At 41.9% G+C, this 24,989-nt stretch overlaps 1 protein-coding gene and 1 long non-coding RNA gene across 3 annotated transcripts in view; one reads left to right on the top strand and one right to left on the bottom strand.

The window, feature by feature from the left end:
* LOC130027310 (uncharacterized) overlaps positions 1 to 12,826 on the top strand; it is a 32,392-nt gene extending 19,566 nt beyond the window's left edge. Inside the window, exon 3 of the long non-coding RNA XR_008793036.1 lies at positions 12,629 to 12,826. This is a non-coding gene — a long non-coding RNA (uncharacterized LOC130027310). The remainder of the gene's footprint in view (positions 1 to 12,628) is intronic.
* Positions 1 to 24,989, bottom strand: part of CHN2 (chimerin 2) — a 344,324-nt gene that overhangs the window by 1,948 nt on the left and 317,387 nt on the right. For both annotated transcript variants that reach the window (XM_056117938.1, XM_056117939.1), the window contains 5 exons: positions 17,220 to 17,304; positions 13,111 to 13,284; positions 7,791 to 7,868; positions 5,432 to 5,569; positions 2,422 to 2,527 (listed from right to left, as the gene is read on the bottom strand). In XM_056117938.1, coding sequence (XP_055973913.1) covers positions 2,422 to 2,527; positions 5,432 to 5,569; positions 7,791 to 7,868; positions 13,111 to 13,284; positions 17,220 to 17,304 — 581 coding nt within the window. The remainder of the gene's footprint in view (positions 1 to 2,421; positions 2,528 to 5,431; positions 5,570 to 7,790; positions 7,869 to 13,110; positions 13,285 to 17,219; positions 17,305 to 24,989) is intronic.

Genomic DNA, 24,989 nt, shown 5'->3' with positions numbered 1-24,989 from the left:
TTTTTAAACATTTGTCTATTTAGATTGTGGACATTGCCTGCAGGTAAAAAGAAGTGAATTACAGTGCGAATCTGTTAGAGACACAATCTTTAAACATGGAAAACTGGTCTTTTTTGATAAACAACCAGAATGAATTGGGATTTCAGGAGCACTGTTTTAAAGGGGCAGCAGATTATCAACTGGCTTACAGGGACAGGGACATCTTTTCCCTCCCTTGTTGTGGATTCCAACTGAGCTGTATGCTGGGAAGCATGGAAGCTGAGGGAAGATTCCTAACTGCTGCAAAGGCTAGTGCCAGAGGGGTAGGTTCCGGCTGCTAGGAGTCTAGGAAAAGCCATGCTGACCTCATGGGACCGGGGAATGGCTGGCATGTGGCCAAATGGAAAAGCAGTTGCTATCACTTCTAGTTCCTGCAGAATGAGGTCTGGAGCAGTATTTCTAGTTGGAACTGAAAATCATCACTTCAATCTCCAGATGAGAGTTGCAAAGCCTTTTGGAATGAAATTCAAAACTGAAGTTGGCTAAAAACATCTCTAAAAGAATACTAGGATAATCTTTCAGTTTCCATGCACTTAGGAATTTAGGATTTTAGGGCCATCACAACCAATCTAAAAGGGAGTAGGACTGTCAAAGTATAATGAAGCTTTGTCTGACCCTGAGATCATTGTGTTACAGGTAGTCTCTCAGAGCAAATGATGAGTAACTAGTCAACAGTTTTTTGTTTATTTTTAAGATCAAACAGATATCATGTTGCAAAGCTAATGGGAGGTAGGAATGAGGGTTTTCTTTATATCAGGTTGCCTATATCTATTAGTAAGTCAGACATAACCCTTGACCAAACAAGACAGCTAGCAAGCCAGCCATGATTTTAAAAAAAAGCACTAACTAAATATAAGATTCAGCTGGGAAATACTATATTCTGGAAATACTGGACTTTGCTTTCTAAATAATAAGTGGTCATTGATCACCGTCAAAGCAGTATTTTGTAGTTAACTAAAAGTCAGGTCAGACAGTCTACTTAGCAAAAACCAAAACCCAATGAAATGCTTCATTGGATTCAAATTGATCAAAATGAAAATCTTCTCAACCAGATATTTTATTGCTAATCACCCTGAACATGAACAAAAGTATATGGTTCATGAGGCAGAAAAGGAAAAAAAAACTTCAAACCTGGTCTTATACAGTATTCACAACTTGACCAAATGTAGACAATATTTGGCTCATTCTTATCTAAGAACAAGGTGATGTCATGTGTCTTTCCCTAAACACTAAGCAAAGAACAGAAACAGATGTTCCCCAATCCCCCTAACATTTAGTTCAAGACTGAATTGCTGAACTCAGGTAGAGCGAAGAGATTCACGAAGAGAAAAGTCTGAAACCAGAGACTGGAAATTACCCAGACATCACCAGCCTCTTGAAGGCAACCCGTGGGAAGGTGATCTCCCTCCGAGATGATGCCCAGGGATCCCGCCTTTTGGAATTCACACTCTGCCTAATTCCTCCCCCTACTGTGAACCTAGTGAGTGATTTCTGACAATGATGGCAGAGAAAACGCTGTGAGGTGGCACTTCTGAAAGCAGATTACAGAAAGACTGTCTTTCCTCTGTGGTACATGTGCTTACATGCTCTGAGGGAAGCTGTCACTCTATGAGCTGCTAATGAGACACCTCCCTGGCAGGGGTTGACCTGGGTGGCCTTTGGGAACAGGAATGGAGGCCCTCAATGAGTAGCCTCAGAGACACTGGGTCCTGCCCACAGAACGCAAGTGAGCTTGCCCGCAAGTGAGCTGCCCGCACCAAGCCTTCATGTGATCTCACAGCCCGGCTCAGTCTGGCTGTGACATCAGTGTAGACCTTGAACCAGATGTACCACTCTAGGCTACACACAGACTCGTGGCTACAGACGGTGAGAGAATAGAGGTTTGTTGCTGCTACTCAGTTTTGAAGAAATTTGTTTTTCAGTGATAGATAATGTAAAACATCAAGAAAAAAAAATAAATGAAATGAGCTGAGGGCAGGGATGAATGCATCTAGCAGGCAGTCTGGTTCAGGAATCTGAGAGCGGAAAGAGCAAGAGGACAAAGGACAGAGGATAGGGCTTGTGTGCGGGAAGAAGACACAGATTATGGGGGCAGTGTAGACAAATGGTTAGACACATAGGCATTGGTCAGGCTGCTTGGGCTTTAATCCCAGCTTCATAGCTTCTCCCCACAGGAGATATTTAACTGTGCCCTGTCTCCCCTCAAGTCTCAGGAATCTTCCCTGTAATGTGTGGTCCCGGGAGGCCCAACCTCAGAGTGCTAATGCAGGAGAAGGATATGGAGCCAGGCAACATGAGGAGCGGGGCTGGCTTTGGGGAAGAAGGCTGTGGGTGTGTCCTGATGCAGAACTCCCTGGAACCGCACCAGCAGCATGGGCTTACTTCTTGAGGTGGATCATCAGGTATCGGAGGGTCTCATAGTGGGCAGGAGGCAGCAGCAGCAACACCTCATGGACCGCTTCCAGCCTCTCATCTGGGTTGGAGATTTCTGAGGAGATCACAGAAAATGAGTTTACGTGTAGTGTGAAGGGCACATTTTTCAGAGGAGGAACAAGACGTTCCGTTTGTTCTGGGTAGTACTGTAGCACAGTTCCCCCGTTGTTCATCGGTTTGCTTGAGCAGGCACCAGTAACGTCTCCATTGGGAGACTTGTTACTGTTTTTGGCATATCGAATACGCCATGGGGAGTTTGGCCGGCTCTGCCTTGTGGGCAGGATACTCTCGGTAGCTTGCCGTGGCTCTCTGAGAGGGGCGAAGGAATCAAACCCGGATCAGCTGCATGAAAGGAAAACACCCTACCCGCTGTGCTACATATAGCTCCAGCCCTTTGTTCTGGGTAGAGAGGGAAAATCTAACATGCAAAATTTCAGATGATATTTCTCTGTGAGTAACTGACTTGCTCTTGCTGGTTCACATTCCAGGAAGGACGTAACGGTGGCCCCCACAAGCATATGGAACATGTGTGGGGTGGTTGACAGGAGGCTGGACACCATCCTGACATTCCAGAAATCAGTAGGGGGATCTAGGGGGACACGCACATGAACTGCCCAGCACATCTTCTCAAGACACCTCCAAGCTTTAAACTAAACCACACGTGGCAGCATTTTCTCTTCCATTGTCTCTGCCGTCACTGCCAGGCAGGCCTCCACAGCTGAGCTTACTGTAGCGGGTAAGGGCTCTGGCCGATGAGCCAGCATATTCTGCTGCATCATTGGCACTTCACATCAAAGTGTAGGCATGATGACCCTGTGCCCCAGTCCAGATTAGGAAGTGAGTTTTAGACACATGAGCAACAGAGGGAAGCATGCATGCACACTTCTGCTGTTCAGCTCTCTGACTGCTCAGCAGCCACTCAGAGCCTCTGGTGTGTGCTTCTAGAATCTTCTCCTAGAACACCTCTCTTAGCAGGACGAAGAGCCACAGCTCTCTTCAGTGTGCATCTTGCACAAATCCCTATGCATCTTCTTATCTCGTGTGCTTTAAATATGTTATATAACAGACACTTCCTCAAAGTGGACTTGGCTTTTCTCATGCTTTTCAGCATTTTTTTTTCTGCTTTGCTATGTTCCAGGGCAAAAGGCAGCTCCTGCTTCCGTGTCTGCTGAGGGTCCCCTCTTCTAACCAAGGTGGGCCAAGTCTCAAACGCTGAGCAGCCTGGGCCTGAGACCAGAGCTGGCATTCACCTCCTCTAGATGGAACTCAGCCCTCCAAGAGCTACTTTCCTGTAAAATGGGGTCATTTATATATATATATTATAATATATATATATATATATATTATAATATATATATATATATATATATATTTTAAACTGAGGCCTTGGACTGGAGCAATGGTATAGTAGGTAGGGCCTTATATGTGGCTGACCTGGGTTTGATCCCCAGCGACCTCCATGGTCCTTTGAGCCCCACCAAGAGTGATCCCAGAGAGCCAGGAAGTTCTGATAATGCTGGCTGTGGCCCACCCAACCCTGTTCCAATCTGTTTAAATAGGGGGCATTCGTGATGGTGCTTGAGCTCAGACTGAGGGCCCCCTGGGGTTTTTCTGGTGGTATGCCAGGGGACACAATCTGAACGTGTGGCCCTGGGATTATACTATTAACCTCATGAGGTAGATGAAAAGATAAAATGAGTGTCCAGAGAGCTAACAGAGCGGCCCTGGGATTATACTATTAACCTCATGAGGTAGATGAAAAGATAAAATGAGTGTCCAGAGAGCTAACAGAGCAGGCAAGGCAGTTGCCTTGCATGTGGCTGACCTAGGTTTAATCCCCAGCATCACATACGGTCCCCCAAGCTCTGCCAGGAGTAAACCCTGAAGCATCAACTGGGTGTGGCCCCCTCAAAACAAACAAAAAATTATATGTCCTTGACACAAATACAGTATCTTTTTTTTTTTTTTTGCCTTTGGGTCACACCTGGCTATGCACAGGAATTAATCCTGGTGGTGCTTGGGGGAACATATGGGGAGCAGGGAATCGAACCAAGGTTGGACGTATGCAAGGCATATGCCCTTGTGCTATCGCTCTAGCCCAAATATAGTATATTCTTGAGGCATTTTATTGAGCAGCATCAATGGGTAAAATGTGGGGTGTGACTTGGCAGTGAGATTCCGCTTAGTGGATGAGAACAGTTCATCATCTGTACAGTCCACACTGAAGAATGTTTCTGTTTGTGACAGAGTAGGTCAGACTGTGCTGGTTCCCAGCAGAACAGGAATGATGGGGGCCAGAGCTGCCCAGCATCCCACTTCCACTCCAGGCCCTTGACTGGTTAATGGCTCAACTTGTGGGTGAATTGTGCCTCATTTTCTTGTATCTGTCCCATTGTGCTTATAGCAAAGGAAGCCACACAAGCAATAATTTAGAGTTTAGAGGTTTCCCTGTCTTTCTTTTTAATTTAGGCAGCATGATAGTGTTAATAGTGTTAATATTAATGTCTCAGGCATATGATTAGCTATCCCCACCCCTGCAGAGTGCTGCCAGCATCACCCCATCAGCATATCTAGGTCCCTCTCTGCTCCTGGCATCTCCCAAATGCATTTCTCTAGGGAGACTCTCAGGTCTGTTATTGTTGACCACAAGTTTTCATTTTCTTTCTTAAAGAGCATTGTAGTTAGGGAGGCTGGAGACATAGTACAGTGAATAGGGCTCTTGCCTTGCACAGAGCCAACCCAGGTTCAATCCTCATATGGTTCTGAGCACTGCCAGGAATGATTCCTGAGTGCAGAGCCAGAAGTAGCCCCTCTGCATCACTGGGTGTTGATCCCAACCACCCTCCCTCGCCCCCCCCCCCCCCATACAGACGCAAGCATGTGCACACGCATGTGTGTGCACACACACAGAGCATTGTACTCAATTCTCTGATACAGATATAAACTTCCAGGTACTCACTTGCTGCTTCTATAAATTTGGAATAGGTGTCGTAGGTGATGACAGGGATAGGTAAGTCCCTGAAATACAATTTAAGGGCTCCAGTGATGATGTTTATGTCTGGGTAAATGCTGGCAGATATATCTGCCTTTTCACCATCTGAAAAACAATCAGTGATCCAAATCCTAATTAGTAACTTATTTCACCAAGTTAAAGCATGCCAAGAAAGAGAAAAAAAAGATTAGGCATCACTGCTGAATGAAAGATGAAACATCATTGAATGTTTTCTCATGAGTATGGGCTCACTGACTTATAATGCTACACAGACACAGGAAGTAACAAAATGAAGTTGGTGAGAGGGAAATCTAGCCAAGAGTAGTGAAATAGATTTAAAATAGTCATTTGGATTCTGGCCCTAAGAAGTTTGCTAAACATAAATTTAGAAGATTAATTCATATTCTGGTTATTGATGTTCATAATATAGAATAATAGTCTAATTTTAGAATTAAAAAAATCAAGGCTACCTTAGTTCCACGAGTATCCTTTGAATTAGAAAACTATATACATAAAATAAATATCTTCCATTTCTATTCTTTCTTCCAGTGACATTTAATTTACATCAGAGTTTACACCTTATAGGGGGCTACTCCTGGCTCTGTGTTCAGAAGTGATCCCTGGTGGTACTCAGGGGACCATATATGGTGCCAGGGAATTGAACCTGATCAATGGCCACCAGAGCTGCAAGCAAGGGAAATGACTCAACCCCAGTACTATCTCTCTGACCCCCAGTGATGTTTTCTTTAACTTGATTCATTCTTCTTCAGTCTCCCAAGACCTTGAACTGGGAAGCTTTACTCTTCCCTCATGCACAGGAAATGTACATTTTTATAATCATGATCAGGACAGTTACGTTTCACCATTAGTATATCATCAGCTTTACATAACTGTCACAGACAATAAAAATTTTGTGTCAAAACCATTTCAATCATATAAAGACTAGCAGCATTTTCTATGACACTGATATTTGAAATAAAACAAAAAACTAATGTCTGCCTGAGCATAAAAAAGCCATGGCTGCACAGACATCACAGAAGCGCAGCAGCTGTGCCACATGGATCCCATTCCACCCACACCTACCACCGAGAATGGAGACTGCAACGTGCCATGCACAGGGGGCCTCGTCCATCAAGGGAAATGGCCCTTTGTGCTTTGTGCCACTTCCATCCCTGGGGAGCCAGACTTGCCATGACACAGAGCTGTGAAGATGCTCTGCTGGGGACCAGTGAAAACATGGGGGAGCCAGAGGAGAAGAAACAACTCTTGGTAGACCTGGCCTGGTCAGGAAGAGCCACAGAGGATGGGAGACTGGAGATGACCCCTGATTAATAGATGAGTGTTTGTGAGATGCCAACAGGTCCTGGATAGACAGAGCCCTGGGAGCTAAGGTGCTTGCCTGTGGAAACAGATGCAGAGTATTCAGCCTTGTGGGTATGTTAAACACTCAGGAGGGAGAGGCTGAGGGCCTGCAGAGAGGCGACCAGGTCATCAGAGCCAGTCTGCAGTGCTCCTGAGTGAAGCTCTAACGTATGCAGCGGGCATTTGGGCTCACCAACTTTCTGAATGAGTCCCCAGGGCCTCCCTGGTGATTTTTTTAAGACCCAAAATTGGTATTTATCTGACTTAAGAGAGAATATGACCTATAGAACATGTGTGGCAGTGGTAAGCAAAGAAGGGAATTAATTTCCTCCTAAACTTGTATTTGCTTCCCCACTACAATGCTTCCTGTCCCTGAATTCCCTTCCCTGGAGCTTGGGCAGATGCATCAACAGGACCCCAAAACAGGAGATGCAGAGTTTAGTGGTACAGAATGCTGGCTGCCCGTTCCATCAGGATTTTATCTTGGTGAGCAGCACACCAGGAGGTACTCGAGTGACCATGCAGTGTTAGGGATCCAACCCTCAATCAGTCTTTTTCTCTTTGGATTTGGGGGCACACATGGTGGTGCTTAGGGCTTAGTCCATGCTCTATGCTTAGAGATCACTTGTGGCATATTTGGGGGGGAGGGGTCATATGGGATGCCAGAGATTGTACCTGGGTTGGACAGATACAAAGCAAGCACCCTACCCACTGTATTGTCCCTCAAGCCCTCAGTCAATATTTTAAAAACACATGCCTATGTGGTCCTATGGGCACAATCCACTCTTAATGCAAACTTTTCCCCAGGCAGTAAAGAGCCATGAGATTCATACATCATCAATCCTTAGCTGCTCAAAATAGCTCCCAGCAGCTCTAATCTCCCTCTTCACTGTGAATAAAGCCTGTTCCCAAGGAAAAGGGTGTGAAGGAGCAGTTGAAGGCATTCAAACAAGTGCAAGCCTACCTCGGTCAAATGCCATTTTTACATCTTCGATGTGTTCAGTGAATCCAGAGACTCTGTAAAGGCCTTCTGACTGTAGTCCTGTTAAGAGAGAATCCAGGAGAGGAAGGCTTTAGCTGTAGCTTTCTGAAATACCTAAAACTGACTCTGATTTCCTGTTCACACTGCACACTCTTAGGAGATGAGCATCTAGACTTATGTACAGAATTAGGATATACGCTGCCTTCAGAATTTGGATGTGCCCGGCCCATTTTTTATGTACATTTCTCTTCATTGGCTTGTGCAGTGCTGGGGATCAGCTCCACTTCTTGTCTGGCATTGAAAAATGTTTAAGATTTTCATCAACCATGATTTCCAGCTATCTTTGTTCATCTGACAAGTGGATATGATTGCACTGCTTCAGACAGCAACCTGCTTTCTCCCTTGCATCATCCTAGCTCATGTGCCAGGCCACGTGTAAAAATATTACAGGTACACTGCTCAGGGGCCATATGTGGTGCTGGGAATTGAACCTGGGTTAACTATATGCAAGCAAGGACCTCACCTACTGTACTATCGCCCCAGATTCCTTGGTTTTATTTTTAATGGAAACAGTTCAAATTATACAGCCATCTTTGGTCAATCATAAACACAAGAATATACTAATCAAACAGGATTACAATTGTTATACATTTAAAGAACCAATCATACAAATAGATTCGGGAAAATAAAGTTCTAATGAGTGATGCTGGAAAGGTGATTGCATTATATTCAGAAGGAAAAAAATGAAGTTTCTGCTCTAGGTCTTATGGTTTTGCTTGTCCTACACCTGGCCAATCCCCCAAAGTGTTGGAGAGGATAGAGAAGTAGATTCAGATGCACATGTCAAACCCAAGGTTCCACATCACTTGATCACTTGACATCCTGTTACTCATCGATTTGCTTGAGTGGGCACCAGTAACATCTCTACTCGTCCCTGTTGCATGCTAGTGTAGCCCAATGGCGACTGTCCATTCTAGGACCATTAAGAGCCTCAAACCAATCGTTCAGGGTCTTGACAAAGAAGTCTGACCATCCCATAGGTGGGTGGCCACACAATCTTTTGATATTCTGTGGAATCCAGTCAGTAATGGCTCTAGTCCAGCGGTCGTCTCCAAATCTCATTACATGTCCAGCCCATCTGATTTTTGATGCCTTGGCAAAAGAGATAGCACCCCTGATTCTTGACTGTCGACAGAGGTCGGAACTCCGGATTCTTTCTCTCATTTGAGTGAAGCGTGGTACTCCAAGCATAGCTCTTTCGATTCCTCCTTGGGAGACCCAAATAGTGTTCTCATCCTGTTTTTGTAGGACCCAGGTCTCTGAGGCGTATGTTAATGCAGGAAGAACAGTGGAATTGAAGAGATGTGCCCAGAGCCCGAGGTTCTTCATTCTCTTAGCTATTTCTTCGACGCTCTTGAAGGCATTCCAAGCCTCTCTCTTCCTCCTGCGTAACTCAGGTGCCAGGTCATTCATCATGTTGACTTCTCGACCTAGGTACACATAACTGTTGCATTCGGACATGTTCATTCCATTGAGAGTGAATGAAACGTCAGGAACAAGACCGTTTCTCAAACATTGTCTTTGTGAGATTCAGTTGTAGTGCGACCTTTCCACACTCTTGGTCAAAGTCAGCCAGCATTTGTGCTGCTTGGCTAATGTTTGATGTTATTAGAACAGTGTCATCAGTGAAGAGGAGGTGGTGTAGTTGCCGACCGTCTATCTTGACTCCCATTCCTTCCCATTCCAGTCATCGCATGACGTGCTCAAGGGTGGCACTGAAGAGTTTCGGTGAAATGGTATCACCCTGCAGAACCTCTCTCTTGACATGGATGATCACTTCCTTGTAGAATGGTGAGATCCTGATAGTGAATCCATAATATAGATCATGGAGGATCCTGATGTATTCAGTTTGAACGCCCTGTTTGGCGAGGGCTTCCATGACCGCGTCAGTCAGCAGAATCAAAGGCCTTCTTTAAACCAATGAACGTTAGACAAAGAGGCATCTTGAACTCCTTAGAAACCTCAGTGAGCTTGGTTATCATGTGGATATGGTCGATCATGTTGAATCTTTTTCAGAACCTGGCTTGCTCGCATGGTTGTCCTTCATCTAGTGTTCTGCTAATCCTATTCAGGATGGATGGCTTGAGTAAACAGCTTGTAGATGACAGACAATAGGCAGATCAGGCAATAGTTGCCATGTCGTGGATGTTTCCCTTCTTGTACAGTAGTACGGTCCTGCTGTTTTTCCACTGGGATGGAACCTTGCATTCAGACAGTAGCGTGTGACGAGCCGAGCCAGTGTATTGATGAGAACTGATGGCAAGTTCTTCAGGTGTTCGAGTCTGACCTTGTCTGGGCTGGGTGCTCTTTGCTTCTTTACCAACGAAATGGCACATAGGATTTCAGAAGGGAGAACATTGGGAATGACATACCCATCCTGTGGAATTTGGTATGTGGGCAGGTGAATGTGGCAATGGAAGAGATCCAAGTAGAAGTCATGGGTAATCTTCTCCATTGCCCTTCTGGAAGATGTGATAGATCCATCAGGATGTCAGAGAGCAGTCATCTTGGTCTTATAGTTGGTTAAGAACAGAAGGGCATTGCAAGTGCTTTTCCCGGCTTCTGCCTCATCTGCCAGCACTGCTGCTCTTCTCTCTTTGAGGTCTTCCTTTATCACTTCTCTGCACTGCTTTATGAGCTCAGACATTCACTTGTGGTTGCCTGAGGCTTGCGCCAAGCCATGTTGGTAAATGAGTTTGAGAGTTTTCGAAGACAGGCGTTTTTTTGTGTCTATTTCTCTCTCGGCATTCCTTGCACAATCATGGAGGTGCTGAGACAGTTGATTGTATTCTTTGTCAATGTTGTCAAGATGGCATCTTCCCATGTTGCTGCAACAGTGCCAAAGAGCTCCCAGTTGGTGGTCATTTTGGGAGTTCTCTTCTTAAACTTTGCAGCCCTTTCTCCATGCTCCATGAAGTAGAATTTTGCATGAAGGAGACGGTGGTCCAATCCCATTTGGAATTTTGGGACAGCAGTGACATCAGTCAGGCAAAAACTTCGATTGAATATGATGTGGTCAGTTTTGATGTGGAATTGTCCACCGGGAGACTCCCATGGCCTTCTGGAACTGTGAGTTACCATGGATGGTCTTGGTCGACATGATAAACTCAGTCTCTCACCCTGTTCTTTCCATCCTAGGCCATGGGTCCCAATATGGAATTCTTTGGCTGATCTTCTGGTCCTATCTTGGCATTAAAATCATCGACAATGATCTTGTACAAGGTGTTGTCTTCTTTATAGAACTTCTCTAGCTCCATGTAGAACTTCTCAATTTCTTCTTCATCATAATTGGATGTTGGTGTGTAGACAACGAAGATAAAAACTGCCAGCAGTGAGCCACATCTATTCAAGTGTAATTGTCTGATTCGGGTTTTAGCATTTGAATGAATCAATGCTCATGGCCAAGTTTGTGTTGACAAGGACACCAACACCACGGTGCCTCTTTTTTTCACATGTTCCAAGGAACAGTTCTTGTCCAGTGTCAAAAATGGCGTGATGTGATTTATGCCTTCTCGTCTTGGTCAGACCAATGATGTCGTACTTGATCTTTCTTGCTTGCACCATCAGGTCCTCGATGGATGCATCTGATCCCAGTGTACATGCATGAAAAGTACAGTCATTTTTGTCCTTCTTCGTTTTGGCAGCCTAGTTCAACCTTGAGATCTTATCAGCCTCTCCTTCCTCATCCTTCTAATGCTGCCGTATTGGTGGCCCTTTCAGTGTCAGGGGAATCAGACTCATTATGTTTACTGGTTTGGTATGTCGAATATGCCATGGATAGCTTGCCAGGCTCTGCTGTGTGGGCAGGATACTCTCATAGCTTGCCAGGTTCTCCAAGAGGGATAGAGGCTTTTAGGGTGGCCTCTAATCGCCCTTGCAATTGTTCCCATGGTTCAAACCATATTTGATTCCCATCAAATATAGTGAGGTAATCTTGGAATATGGGTATTAAGGTTCCACATAATTACAGAAAAACAAGAAACAATAGAGTCTGCTGCTATGGCATATTTGTCAGCTTTCCTTTGTTCATCTGGGAAATATTCTACCATGTGCTGCCTGCATATATAAGGTCTACATCAGGGATAACGTGTATATGGCATAAATGCCATTTTTTCCCTCCTTTGGTGGCTATTGTGACTATCAAAAAAATTTTTTTCTTTGAAACGTGGCACATTCAGTCGTGCTCAGAGCTTACTCCTGGCTCTGTACTTGGGTGGGAGGACCATATGGGGTGCTGGGAATTGAACCTGGATCAGCCTCATGCACAGATCTTTTAAATATTTTCACTGTCCTGGAATAAAGAACTGATATTAGCAATAAACTGATATAATAGGAAATGCATATATTAATAAATGATTTCTTGAATTTTGGGCATGTGTATGGCATTGGCCCACATTGGAAGTACTCAAGATTTACTCCTGACTCTGTATTTAGGAGTAAGTTCTGGAAGCACTCAGAGAACCATGAGGTACGAGAAATCGAACCCTGATCAGTCACAGGCAAGACAAATGCCTTAATCTCTGTACTATCACTCTAGTCCTGACCAATGATTATTTACGTAGTAGAAGCATGTTTAGAACTTAGCTTTTAAATTTTTTTATAGTTTAGGTAATATGTTTAGCATGGTGTTTCAAGACTAGATTCAAATCTTGCCTCTGCCATTCAAATAAGATTAAAATGTTCTCTTACTTTCAAGGTGCTTTGACAATATACAGCTACGTCATTTATTTACATTGCTGGTTCTTTCTCTTTTCCTATAGGGACTGCACCCAGCAATACTGGATGGGAGTTGCCGAGGTCCACTCTGGCTGCTCCAGGGGGTACCAGACCCACTTCTGGAAGTGCTTTGCACCACTCTGGCTATACCTGGTGGTGGCTGGAGTCATGCAGTCCCAATTGTGGCACTCAGAGTCCTGAGTATGCCAGACATGTGCTCTACCACTTGATCAAGCTCTGCAGCCCCATTTCTCTGATTTGTAAAGTTAAAAATCCAATAACTCAAAATAAAGACTTAAAAAGTGCATTGAATGTATACATGGATAGTTTCTGTAGGAAAAAGAAATTGATTAAGCAATTTTGTTTTGTATGTGGCGTATATGTTTCTATGAGCATGAGGGTGTCCATGCAGATCACTATCTTAACAACAGACGAGTCCATCTGAAAGAAAGTTTCTTTGACAATGGTGAAAACATACAGGACAATTAAATCACTCAAATTAAAAAAAAAAAAAGCTTTCCCAAACCTCTTTCTTCAATTTCCCGAATGCACATGTCCACGACCATGGGTCTCTGTGTGTTGTGAGCCTTCACAAGTGTTGTGAGGTCACAGCAGTACACTTTCTTGATCCGCTTGAGGTCTGGCTGGCAGTCATTGGGAACGTGCTTAGAACACTGTTTGTGTACATTCAATCCACAGTCTGAAAACAAGGGAGTCACGTTAGTCTTGCCTCTCCTTTTGTCAAAGCCCAACACAAATGACATGTAACCAAAAATAAAAAGGAAAACACCCAAGGCTTTCTATGTCCCTCTGGACCAGCCATCCCATTTAGGGGTGACATTCTCTGGGACATGCATCTGAAATCTATCTTTATCCTCACACAAAACCCATCAAGCTTTTCCAGTTGTTGGACCACAAGAATAGAACATCTTACTGAGATGGTTTCCCAAAGAAGACCATTTTTGCAAACTGCTCCATGTGTTGGGAGAGGAGGGCGTTGAAACCCTTTGTGTCCTCATGTAAGCTTTTGGTTTGGTTGAACAGGGCTATGCAGGGATGCTGAGGGGACTGAGGCTTTGAGCAGTGGTTTCTCTCAAGTCCTCTATGCTCCTTTTGATGAAAGACGTTCCTTTCTCAGTATCAATCTCTGCTCCTTGGTTGGAGGAACCTTCACCATTGGTACTTCTGTCATTTCCTGGAAAATTTCAGTCCCTTTTTTCTCATTGGACATTTGTGCAGTCCATATCTCCTCTACTTGCCTTATTTTGATATGTCAATAGAATAATACGTAACTGGACATCAGTGGGAGGACATGAAAGCTTGCAACTTATAACAGTATATTGCCATGTAACACGATGATTAGAGTATAGAGTATTACAGTAATGTTGAAATTGAAAAGGTGCTTTTAAGTGCAAAGAACACATCAAAAGTCTGTTAACAGTTGGTATCCACTGACAGTTTTTCTGACAAGAAGGCAATGTCTACATTCTGAAAAATAAGATTTTAATTCAAAAGATTTTTAAATTTGAGTGACAGTCTACTAAAAAGTACCTTCCAATATTTTTTAGTATTCAAAGAAAAAACACTGCATGTGTGACACATATGTGGTCATGAATATTGTAATCACCTACTTTACTAAAAGTACCTAATTACAGTGAGAATTATAGTGACCTAAACTTTTGTAAAATCATCAAGAATAAATTTTTAAAAATGTGATATTCATGTAAGGTTTACTTACTGAGCTCTCTATCTTAATTCATCTTAATTTTATAGCATGAAAAATTCAGCAAAATGCAAGTAAACTGTATTAATACTTTTATAGATCCACCTAGTAAATATATAGCACTGTAGCACTGTCCACCTGTTCATTGATTTGCTCGAGAGGGCACCAGTAATGTCCACAACAAATTGTGAGACTTGTTGTTACTGTTTGGCATATCAAATACTTCACAGATAGCTTGCCAGGCTTTGCTGTGCGGGTTAGATACTCTCGGTAGCTTGCCAGGCTCTCCAAGAGGGGCGGAGAAATGGAACCCAGGTCGGCCGAATGCAAGGCAAACACCCTACCCACTGTGCTATCACTCCAGCCCAGTAAATATATATGTTGGCAAATTGAACAGAATTGGTTGTCTTACTTGGGTCCCTCTTTAATAAATGAGGATAATAATAGTACCTTCCTCCTATGATTATTATGAACATCAAATAAGTTAACTCTGAAGTGGTAGACTCATGTAGACTACGAATAAAAGAAAGCAAATATATCTATATAGAAAAACAAAGATGTCTGCTACATACTTGTTATTCCATTAGCATTCTACCGTGTTCTGAAATTTTTCATCTAAAATAATTTTTAAAAACTGTAGTAAAATAGACATAGCATAAAAGCATTTTCACAATTTTTGAGTATTCAGTTCAGCAACATTAAGTAAAGGTACACTGGGTATAGCCATAACCATCATCCTCTCCAAATTTTTTTTATGCTCTAAATTAAATCTATGACCATTAATAATAGCTCCTCATGTTCTTCTTCCCACAAGCCCTGGTGAACATCATTCTACTTTGTCTCACTATTGACTACTCCAGATTATATAAGTGGAATCACAGTTTTCTTTTTGTGAATGGCTTATTTTACTTAATAAATGCCTTCCAGTGATATCCATGTTGTAATGTGGCAGGATTTCCTTTATTTTCAGAATAATATTGTGTGAATATTTTGTTCAGCAATTTATTCACTGAAGAACACTTAGGGTGCTTTTACCTTTTGGTTCTTGTGAATAATATTGCTGTGAAAATGGGTGTGCAAAGTTTCCAGTGTGGCTTTCAGTAATTTGGGTATAGATCCAGACGTGAAACTGCTGGATATGATAATTAGTTTTTAATTTTTTTCAACTTTTTAAAGAAGATTTGAAGCCAACAGTGTATTTATAGAGTCAGATATATAACAATGAAACTGCTTATACTTTTTTAACTATATAAAATACAAAAAATTCAGTTTTACAAACCAATTTAATATGCTATAAGTCTGATTCATTTAAAATTAACCTAAACTATGTAAATGAAAGGCAATAGTAGCTCCTCCTAACTGTTAATGACCAGTTTTCAGTTTTCCTACCACTCAGTGAAAATATGAGGATAAAGAGTGACCACTGGAGACTACTAACATTATCAGCTTGAATGCTTTATTAAAAATAGAGAACAAATCCACTTTTATCCCAGAGAAAGATGTTGTTCATAGCTAACATGAATCCTACAATTTTGTTCTTGTAATGTTGACTTTGGAACAATTTCCTGCTGAAGTTGGATTATACCAGCAGTTGGGAATATTTTGGGTATGCCTGGGTTGTATAATCTGGACAGGCAGAATGAATGATCACTGAGTAACTAGAGTTTCTATCATTTCACTGAGCAGTAGAGCTGCAAGGTGCCTTGTAGTTCTGGGCATGTGTGCTTTTGTGTTAGTTGGGGAATCTCAAACCCTTGTAAATCACATTTACTTCTCTCAGAGCTTTGGAATAGAGACAAGCTGAGCTTCCTTGTAGCCAGGAAAACTGCTCGAACCTCCAGATAATTACCCACACTAATTGTTATATCTGATAGAGTATAAATTGAGAAGACTCTCACAAACAGAGACTTGATTTAAGGCGCCACGATCCTATGAAGTAAAGTGACAGTATGAGGAAATAGAGTATCATAATATAGTATTGTTAACTTATTTGAAAAGCTCCCTACAAGTCATATGAAAAAACTGTCCCTTAGCAAGGAAGAAATATCTTATGGGCTTGTTGGAAATCTGACCAAGAACACAAAATGTTGCTATTGTACAAGAAACAATTGCTTGCCAATCAAAAAGTGTGGCAAGATGAATTAGGAACCCCAGTTCATCACTAATTTGGCATCTCTTTGCTAGACTGTTAGACATATCTTAATCAGCTGTACTGTGTACTATTAGCAATGAGAATGCTAATGTCTGATTCCAGTTGGAAAATCACCTGAGGTTTCAAAGTGTTTTGAAAATAAGTAATAGCAAATTGCAATGTGTAGTTTCATAGCTAATCTGAAGGCAAACAAGACTGAGCACTAGCTCTGGAGTCAAATTAATGTTCCACCATTTACCATGTGACTAAGAGCAATTAACAATGATCTCTACACCTATTTCCTCTTTTTTAAAGAGGAGAATGACTGCCTCTCTCTTAAGTCTTGTGGGTGAGGCTAAATAGCATGATAGAAATAAATGCTTTGTCTGTGTCCGTTATGTGGTAAACATTTAGCAGTACAAGTGTATTTATGTCCTGCCTTTAAGAATTAACTGGTGCTAGAAAAAAGTATGGCTTTTTAATCTACAGTTTCCCCTAGAGATTGGTTACTTTTTCTTTGAAGCATTTGGCCTGTTTGGAGAGGCTGGTAGGCATCTAAGGAAATATACTTGCTTGGAATTCTTTCTTTTTGCCCACAAATAGAGGACATGTCTTTGTTCTACACACACAAGAATCTCATTAAGTGCTGAATGTTCCTGAAAGCTAGATTTTCATGTCAATTTGATCTTCCTGCCCAGTTCCAGAGAACTCTGAGACCCACAGTTCAGCAGAGTGGCACTTGATATATTTGCATAAAGTAGAAAAACAATTGTGTGTCTACCTGAGCAGCGGACGCCCTGGGCGATGAGCCCCCACATGAAGTTGGCACAGTATTCACACCAGTGTGGACCTCGGAACGTGTGAACCTGGGGCGCAGAGAGAAGGAACACAGCAGAAAATTTGGTTATTTGGGAGCAGATGATTCAAACAAGGAAGCAACAGAAGAAGAAATGAGGGCTCAAAGAGGCATGGGAGTCCCTTCCCGGGCCTCTTCTCTGCAGAGACAGACCTTCGAACAGGTCAGAGAAAACAGAGATGGGCTTTGACCCTGGCAGATCCTCTACCATGATCTACCAGACTCCAGCCTGTGTCAGAAAGGAATGTGGAAAAAGAATAAGATTACAGGGCCATGACATCAGCCTCTCACCACCCACAAGGCCCCGTGCCAACTAAACCCAAGATAGTCCAAGCTGGTGGCCACAACCTGCATTTAGCATGGCAAGTTCTGGAAGACAGAACTCAATTACTGTGTCCCTTTGACCAAAGTTGCCCCATCTATAGACTATCCAGGCAGGTAAAAATAAGACATGATTATGGGGTAATTAAAAGGTTCCAAGACCTAGAGCCACTTCCAAGAGAGGCATTAAAATAACTGAGGGTAGTTGAAAATGCAGGATAATATTCAGATCTATCATATTACCTTTCTCAGACAAGGTCTGTATTTCAGTAGACCCACACAATGGATGTGTAAACTAAAAATCCATCTGGTTGGCCAAAGTAGGACTTCTTGGATGTCCAAGGCAGTTTTTAAATAGTTTGAATATCATGAAGTATGTTTTTTTTCTTTATTCGGGTATAGTTGGGACTATGTGTTAATAATTTAAAATAAGAACATCGAAGAGAGAAGGAGAGACGTAGAATGATTGCACTCTTTTGTGGAATATAAAATACCTTTGTATGAGACTAATACCCATGGACAGTAGAAACAAGAGTCAGGAGGACTGTTTCACAGGTGGAAGTTTGCCACAAATGGTGGTGGAAGGGAGAGTAATTAGGATAGAGAACAATGATAGTTGGAAATGATCATTCAGGACAACAACTGAGTACTGAAAGTAGGTAAAGGAAAAACATGATAACCTTTTAGTGACTGTATTGCAAACCATAACGTCCAAAAGGAAAGAGAGAGAAAGAAAGAACACAAGGAAAGAAGAAAGGTGTTGGAACATTGTATGACTAAATACAATCATGAACAAGTTTGTAACTTTCTCAGTGATTCAATAAAAAAATTTAAAGGAAATAATAATAATAAAACCTTAGTTGGTTAAATGGAGAAAAAAATAAAGAAACAAAAATACCTGCTCTCTAGTTTGAATACACTTTTTCAAAGTGTAGAGCTAAGAAATCTTATTTATTTATTTATTTATTTATTGCTTTTTGGGTCATACCCAATGATGCACAGAGATTACTCCTGGTTTATGCACTCAGGAATTACTCCTGGCGGTGCTCGGGGGACCATATAGGATACTGGGAATCAAATCCGGTTCAGCTGCATGCAAGGCAAAAGTCCTACCTGCTGTGCTATTGCTCCAGCCTGGAGCTAAGGCATTCTAGGAAAGCAAACTTTCAATGGAAAGCCAAAACTCTCTACTTGGGGGCATGTAGATAGAACTCTGTACTTATTATACAAGTACTTTTAAGATTTGACTAGCAGACAGAGGAAATGCAGACATTGTTTTTTTATTTTAGCATATTGGGAAAATTGTGTATTACTTTTATCTAACAAAAACTTCAGGCTGATAAATATGTCACAGTTGGAGAAGATGCACAAGCTGAAGTGATAGTACAGCGAGGGGGGCATTTGCTTTGTATGCAGCTGCCTGAGGTTCCATCCCCAGCACTCTACTCCATTGGGAGTGATCCCTGAGTGAAGAGCCTGAAGTAAGTCCTGAGCACAGCTAGGTGTTATGACAATTCAAAAATAAAGAAAAGAAAAATAAAGCACCATGTTAAAATTTTCATTTGCTCATACATACTAGTAACTGGATATACCTAAAGTAACCAACAAGACAGAGCTGCATCCCTCCTCACAGAAGTCACAGAGTTGTAAATTAAGAGAAAGCAAGTCAATAAATCAAAAATTAACTTAGACCTGAAATGAGGCTGCTTTGCCATTTCATCGTATTACACAAAAACTTTCCATTGTACTATTTCCACCTCAAAATTATCAATAACTACCCCCCCCAAAAAAACTTTTGAAGTTGTTTTTATTTACTTAAACAGTATCTCTTGGGGCTGGAGCAATAGCACAATGGGTAGGGAATTTGCCCTGCACATAGCCAACCAGGGTTTGATTCCCAGAATCCCATGTGGTCCACCAAGCACCACCAGGAGTAATTCCTGAGTGCATGAACCAGGAGTAATCCCTGTGCATCACCGGGTGTGACCCAAAAAGCAAAATATAAATAAACAGTATCTCTCTACAAGGAAATAACAGAGCATGCCTATGGGAATGCCAAGAATCTGTCCTGAGGAACCAAATGCCTTGTTTAGAGGCCTACTTAGATTAAACTTGGTACTAAAGGAATTGTTCAGTGTGTTCTATTAAAAGTTGAACATTTTCTAAATTCAGCACTCAAAGTTTTCTTAATATTTTACTAGAAATGATGGTTAATGATGGCAACAAAGTTGATTGTTAATACACTATTGAAATTCTAAGATGTATTAAACAGCAGGACAACATATAAAAAAAGATACTGTTTCCCCACTACTCCTTCAAAGAGTCATGAAAGAGGCTATGAAAGGAAAAAATGGCATGAAGGAGGCAAGAGAGAGATGCAATATATTCCAGGATTAAGGGAACCTCACAGTGCTTAAAGGAGCAGGAGGGGAGAGAATTATTTCAGAAAAAAGGATTCTGAGGGTGCCCCTAAAGGAGGCAAAGAGTTTAGTGTGACTGAAAATTAGAAGACCAGCATGGCCAGACCATCAGGAATAAGGTTGGAGGATGGCAGCAGGTGGGATAAGATTGGAGTTTGGAAAGAACTGTACAGACTATTAATGAGGACTTTACAGACTATTAATCTAGGTGCAATTGAAGTTCTTGACTTTAAGTAGTAAAGTCATTAAGAAGAACAAGAACAACCAGTGTTGGTGCGGTCGTGGGGAGAAAGGGACTCTCTTTCACTGTTGGTGGGAATACTGACTGGTCCATCCTTTTTGGAAAACAATATGGGCATTCCTTAAAAAACTAGAAATTGAGCTTCCATACGACCCAGCAATACCACTTCTGGGAATATATCCCAAGGTTGCAAAAAAGCACAGTAGAAATGACATCTGCACCTGTATATTCATTGCAGCACTGTTCACAATAGCCAGAATCTGGAAACAACCCAAGTGCCTGAGAGCAGATGACTGGCTAAAGAAACTTTGGTACATCTATGCAATGGAATACTATGCTGCTGTTAGGAGAGATGAAGTCATAAAATTTGTTTATAAATGGATGGTCATGGACAGTATCATGCGAAGTAAAGTGAGTCAGAAAGAGAGAATGACTGCACTCATTTGTGGAATATAAAATATCATAATATGAGACTATCACCCCATGACAGTAGAGACAGGGCAAGGAAGATTGCTCCACAGTTGAAAGCCTGCTTTATGAGCTGGGGGAGAGGGCAGCTGGGATAGAGAAGGGATCACTAAGTCAATGATGAATTGAAGGGATCCCTCGGGACGGAAGATGTGTCGTGAAAGTAGATAAAGGACCAAACATGATGGCCTCTCATTATCTGTACTGCAAACCATAATGCCTATAAGCATAGAGAGAGTAAGATGGAAATATTCTGCCATAGAGGCAGGGGGAGGGGTAGGACACGGTGAGGGAGAGGGATACTGGGGAGATTGGTGGTGGAAAATGTACACTGGTGAAATGATGGGTGTTCAATAATTTTATGACTGAAACTCAAACATGAAAGCTTTGTAAGTGTTGTTCAGTGATTCAATTAAAAAATGATGTGTGTCAACACCCAAAAGGAGAGAGAGAACAAAAGGGAATGCCCTGCCAAAGTGGCAGGGGGGATGGGGGGATGGGGGGATGGGAGGGAGGGATATTATCCTGGTGGTAGAAAATGGGCACTGGTGGAGGGATGGGTATTTGATCGTGGTATGACCGAGATCCAAGCACAAAAATTTGTAAATCTACAACTGTACCTCATGGTGTTTCACTAATAATAAAAAAAATTAAAAAATAAAAAATAAATAAAAAAATAAAAACATTTAAAAAAAATGATCTGTGTGATTGTTTAAAATAGATGGGAGTATCAGCAATGGATGGGGTTCAGAGACTACATAGTAATTTTCTCATTGAAGAAGTATATGAACAATTGAGATGGGAAGTGATGATTTGAGACATGTTTTTTTTTTTATCTTTTTTTCTAATTTCTATTAGTGAGACACCATGAGATACAGTTGTAGACTTAACAAACTTTTTTGTGCTTGGGTTTCAATTATACAATGATGAAATACCCATCCCTCCACCAGTGCCCATTTCCCACCACCACTGATCCCAGTATCCCTCCCACCTCCCATCCCCGCATCCCACCCTGCCTCTGTGGCAGGGCATTCCCTTTTGTTCTCTATCTCCTATTGGGTGTTGTGGTTTGCAAAAGAGGCAATGGGTGGCAATCATGTTTGGTCTATAGTCTACTTTCAGCACGCTTCTCTCATCCTGGGAGGATCCTCCCAACACCCTTTATTTGGTGCTCCCTTCTCTATCTGAGCTCCCTTTTCCCCTAGCATGTGTGGCTGGGCTCCAAGCCATGGAGTAAAATTCCTGGTACTAATCTCGGCCGTTCTTGGGTGTATTTTGTTACTTTATGTTCCCCAGATGAATACAATCTTTCTATGAATTTGAGACATGTTTTAAAGATGGAACTTACAGGATTTGATAATAGAAGAAATGTATGTCCTTGAGGAAAAGCAGAATTAAGAATGACTCCTAGAACTGGTGGAAGGATGGGTACTCAATCATTGTATAACTGAAACCCAAGCACAAAAATTTGTAAATCTACAACTGTACCTCATGGCGTTTCACTAATAAAATTTTTTTTTAAAAAAAAAGAATGACTCCTAGATGCCAGCTTTTAGAAATCAGCTGGCACCTGATCCCAATTGCTGAGAGAGGGAAGATATTCTCTCTGGGTAGAACTTCAAGAGCCCAGATTCATTCCTGAATTGAATTCAGGAATGAGTGCTTGATGTATATATTTGACATATATTTAAAATTAGATTATATATGTACTTAAAAGCAAGTGTTAGTGTTATCACCATTCATTATTTTGTACTTAATATATTTTATTATTCCTGACTTTTGCTGAGAGTGTGTGCCAGAAACCCCTTTCTCTTGTGTGATAAAGCTTTGCTTGGCTGGTACTGGCTTCTGGGTTGTGTCAACTAGGCAAGAAGCCAAATGAAAAGAACTTTTAAAGCCTGTCTGCTTCTCTCTCTCTCCAAACCCACCCACTCAGAGAAAGAAACTGAACAAAATGTTTACATTTCAGTAGTTTCTGTTATCTCCTCTTTCACCATAGAACAAGACCCTGAGTCCGACCTCATTTTTTGGATCTGGCCTAAACCAGGCAATCAAAAAGAATCATTGATGATGTGCTATTTTGGAATCTGCTGAGCAAACAATCTGTGTTATTCCCATTAGTCCATACATATAGGCTCCTTTTTGTTTGTATACATAAAATCAACTTCAAAAATACAGCTTGGTTGCACAATTCTTTTCATATTGCAAAGAAAGAATACACCAAGAGGGAAAAACTTTCCACTAACAAATGCACGAAAACTATTACTGATGAAGTGTGGAAAAGAAATAAAGCCCAACCTCTGGTCCACTGTTCTCCAAAATTGAAAGTGAAGTGAGAGTAAAGAATTTCAGAGTTAAGGGGTCAAAGTGATAGCACAGTGAGTAGGGCATTTGCCTTGCATGCAGCCGACCCAGGTTTGATCCCTGGCATCCCATATCATCCTCCAAGCACCTCCAGGAGTAATTCCTGAGTGCAGAGCCAGGAGTGATCCCTGAGCATCCCTGGGTGTAACCCAAAAAGCAAAAAAAAAACAAAAAACAAAAAACAAAAACGAATTTCAGAGTCAAGTAGTGTAGACTACTCTAGAGACTGAGCTGTCATCCATGTCGCATGCAGTTAAACATCAGTTAAGAGAGCTGAGCATTGATTCACAGAGAGGACCATCAGTAATTGTGGCAACAGAAGTCTCATTAGCTGGGTAAGAGCAGAAGTTATACTCAAGTGTACTGAATAAGAAGGAGAAAAGGAAATGGAGAAATGTGTAGCCAACTTTATCAGGAAGTTTGCCTTCTGTTATGTGCAGCAGAGAAACAAGATATGTAGTCAAGGGAGGAATTTTTAAATAGTGTGTGTGTGTGTGTTTGTGTGCGTGCGCACATGCGCATGCAAGCACACACGTGTATGGATCACTCATGACAGTGTTTAGGAGACTGTATGGTGTTCCAGAGATCGAGCCTAGGTTGGTCACATGCAAGGCAGGTACCCTACCCTCTGCATTATCTTGTTACCTCCTATTGTTATTATTTTAAATTTTTAAAATTTCTTATTATTTTGGTGGACTGGAGTGATAGCAGAGCGGTAGGGCATTTGCATTGCAAGTGGCTAACTTGGCTGACCTGAGTTCAATTCTTCTGCCCCTCTCGGAGAGCCTGGCAAACTACCAAGAGTATCTTGCCCCCACGGCAAAGTCTGGCAAGCTACCCGTGACGTATTCAATATGCCAAACACAGTAACAACAAGTCTCACAACAGAGGCATTATTGGGCCTGCTCGAGCAAATTGATGAACAATGGGAGGACAGTGCCCTCTGTATTATTTTGGTATTGTTTTACATTTTTATTATAATTATTTTGGCTTGGGGGGTCGCTCCCAGTGGTGCTCCGGGTTCACTCCTGACTGTGCTCAGGGATCACTCCTGGCAGGCACAGGACGTAGGGAACCATATGTGGTACCAGAAATTGAACTTGGTCAACTGCAAACAAGTCAAGATCCCTACCCTCTGTACTATCTCTCTGGCCCTTGTTACTATTTTTAGTAGGGATCATTCTCTTAGCAGAGTTCAACAGTACTTGGGCCAGTGGTACTCAAGGGTGAGCAGGATTCTATCCAGTGGTTCAGAGGGCCAGACAGCACTAAGCATCCAAAGTCAGGCCTTGTACACGCTAGGCATGGGCTCTTCCAATGGAGATATCCCCTGTCCCAGGATGTTTATTTTAAATGGGAGAAAATGGGAGGTTCATCATGTTAGACAGACTGGAGGGGAGGGGAGAGAAGCAAAGGAGGAAGGATCCTGAGCAGCTGGCCAATGATGGACCTACTTGGAAGCAATAATCAAAGGAATCAGCAGAATGAGGAAAAGATAAACATTTAGGTTAAGTGGCATTAAATGAGTCTAAAACTGTAAAAAAACAAAAACAGAAACAAAACCCTTATAACCTATGCAACTACCTGGTATCAAAGATAAGCAAAACCTTAAGAGAGTACCTGCAAAAAGACAGAATTAGAGTTAAAGCAGACTTTTCCACAGAAAGAAATTATGAAATTATTTCCTCAAATAGCTTGAAAAAAAATCCTGACAACTACCATACTCAGTTAATAAGCACTCAAGGCAAGGCTGAAATCAAGATATTTTCACTATTGCCAGAATTTCCACTTACAGATCCTCACTCAGAGAAATACCAGAGGATAATACATTTCTTTAGTAGAATCTACTGAGAAAGAACAGGATTCAAAAAACAATGGTGA

The sequence above is a fragment of the Sorex fumeus genome, unplaced genomic scaffold (genome assembly GCF_029834395.1).
Source record: "Sorex fumeus unplaced genomic scaffold, SorFum_2.1 ptg000037l, whole genome shotgun sequence".
Taxonomy (NCBI): Eukaryota; Metazoa; Chordata; class Mammalia; order Eulipotyphla; family Soricidae; genus Sorex; species Sorex fumeus.
Note: the sequence above shows the minus strand (reverse complement) of the source record. Positions and strands in the feature narration are given on the sequence as shown.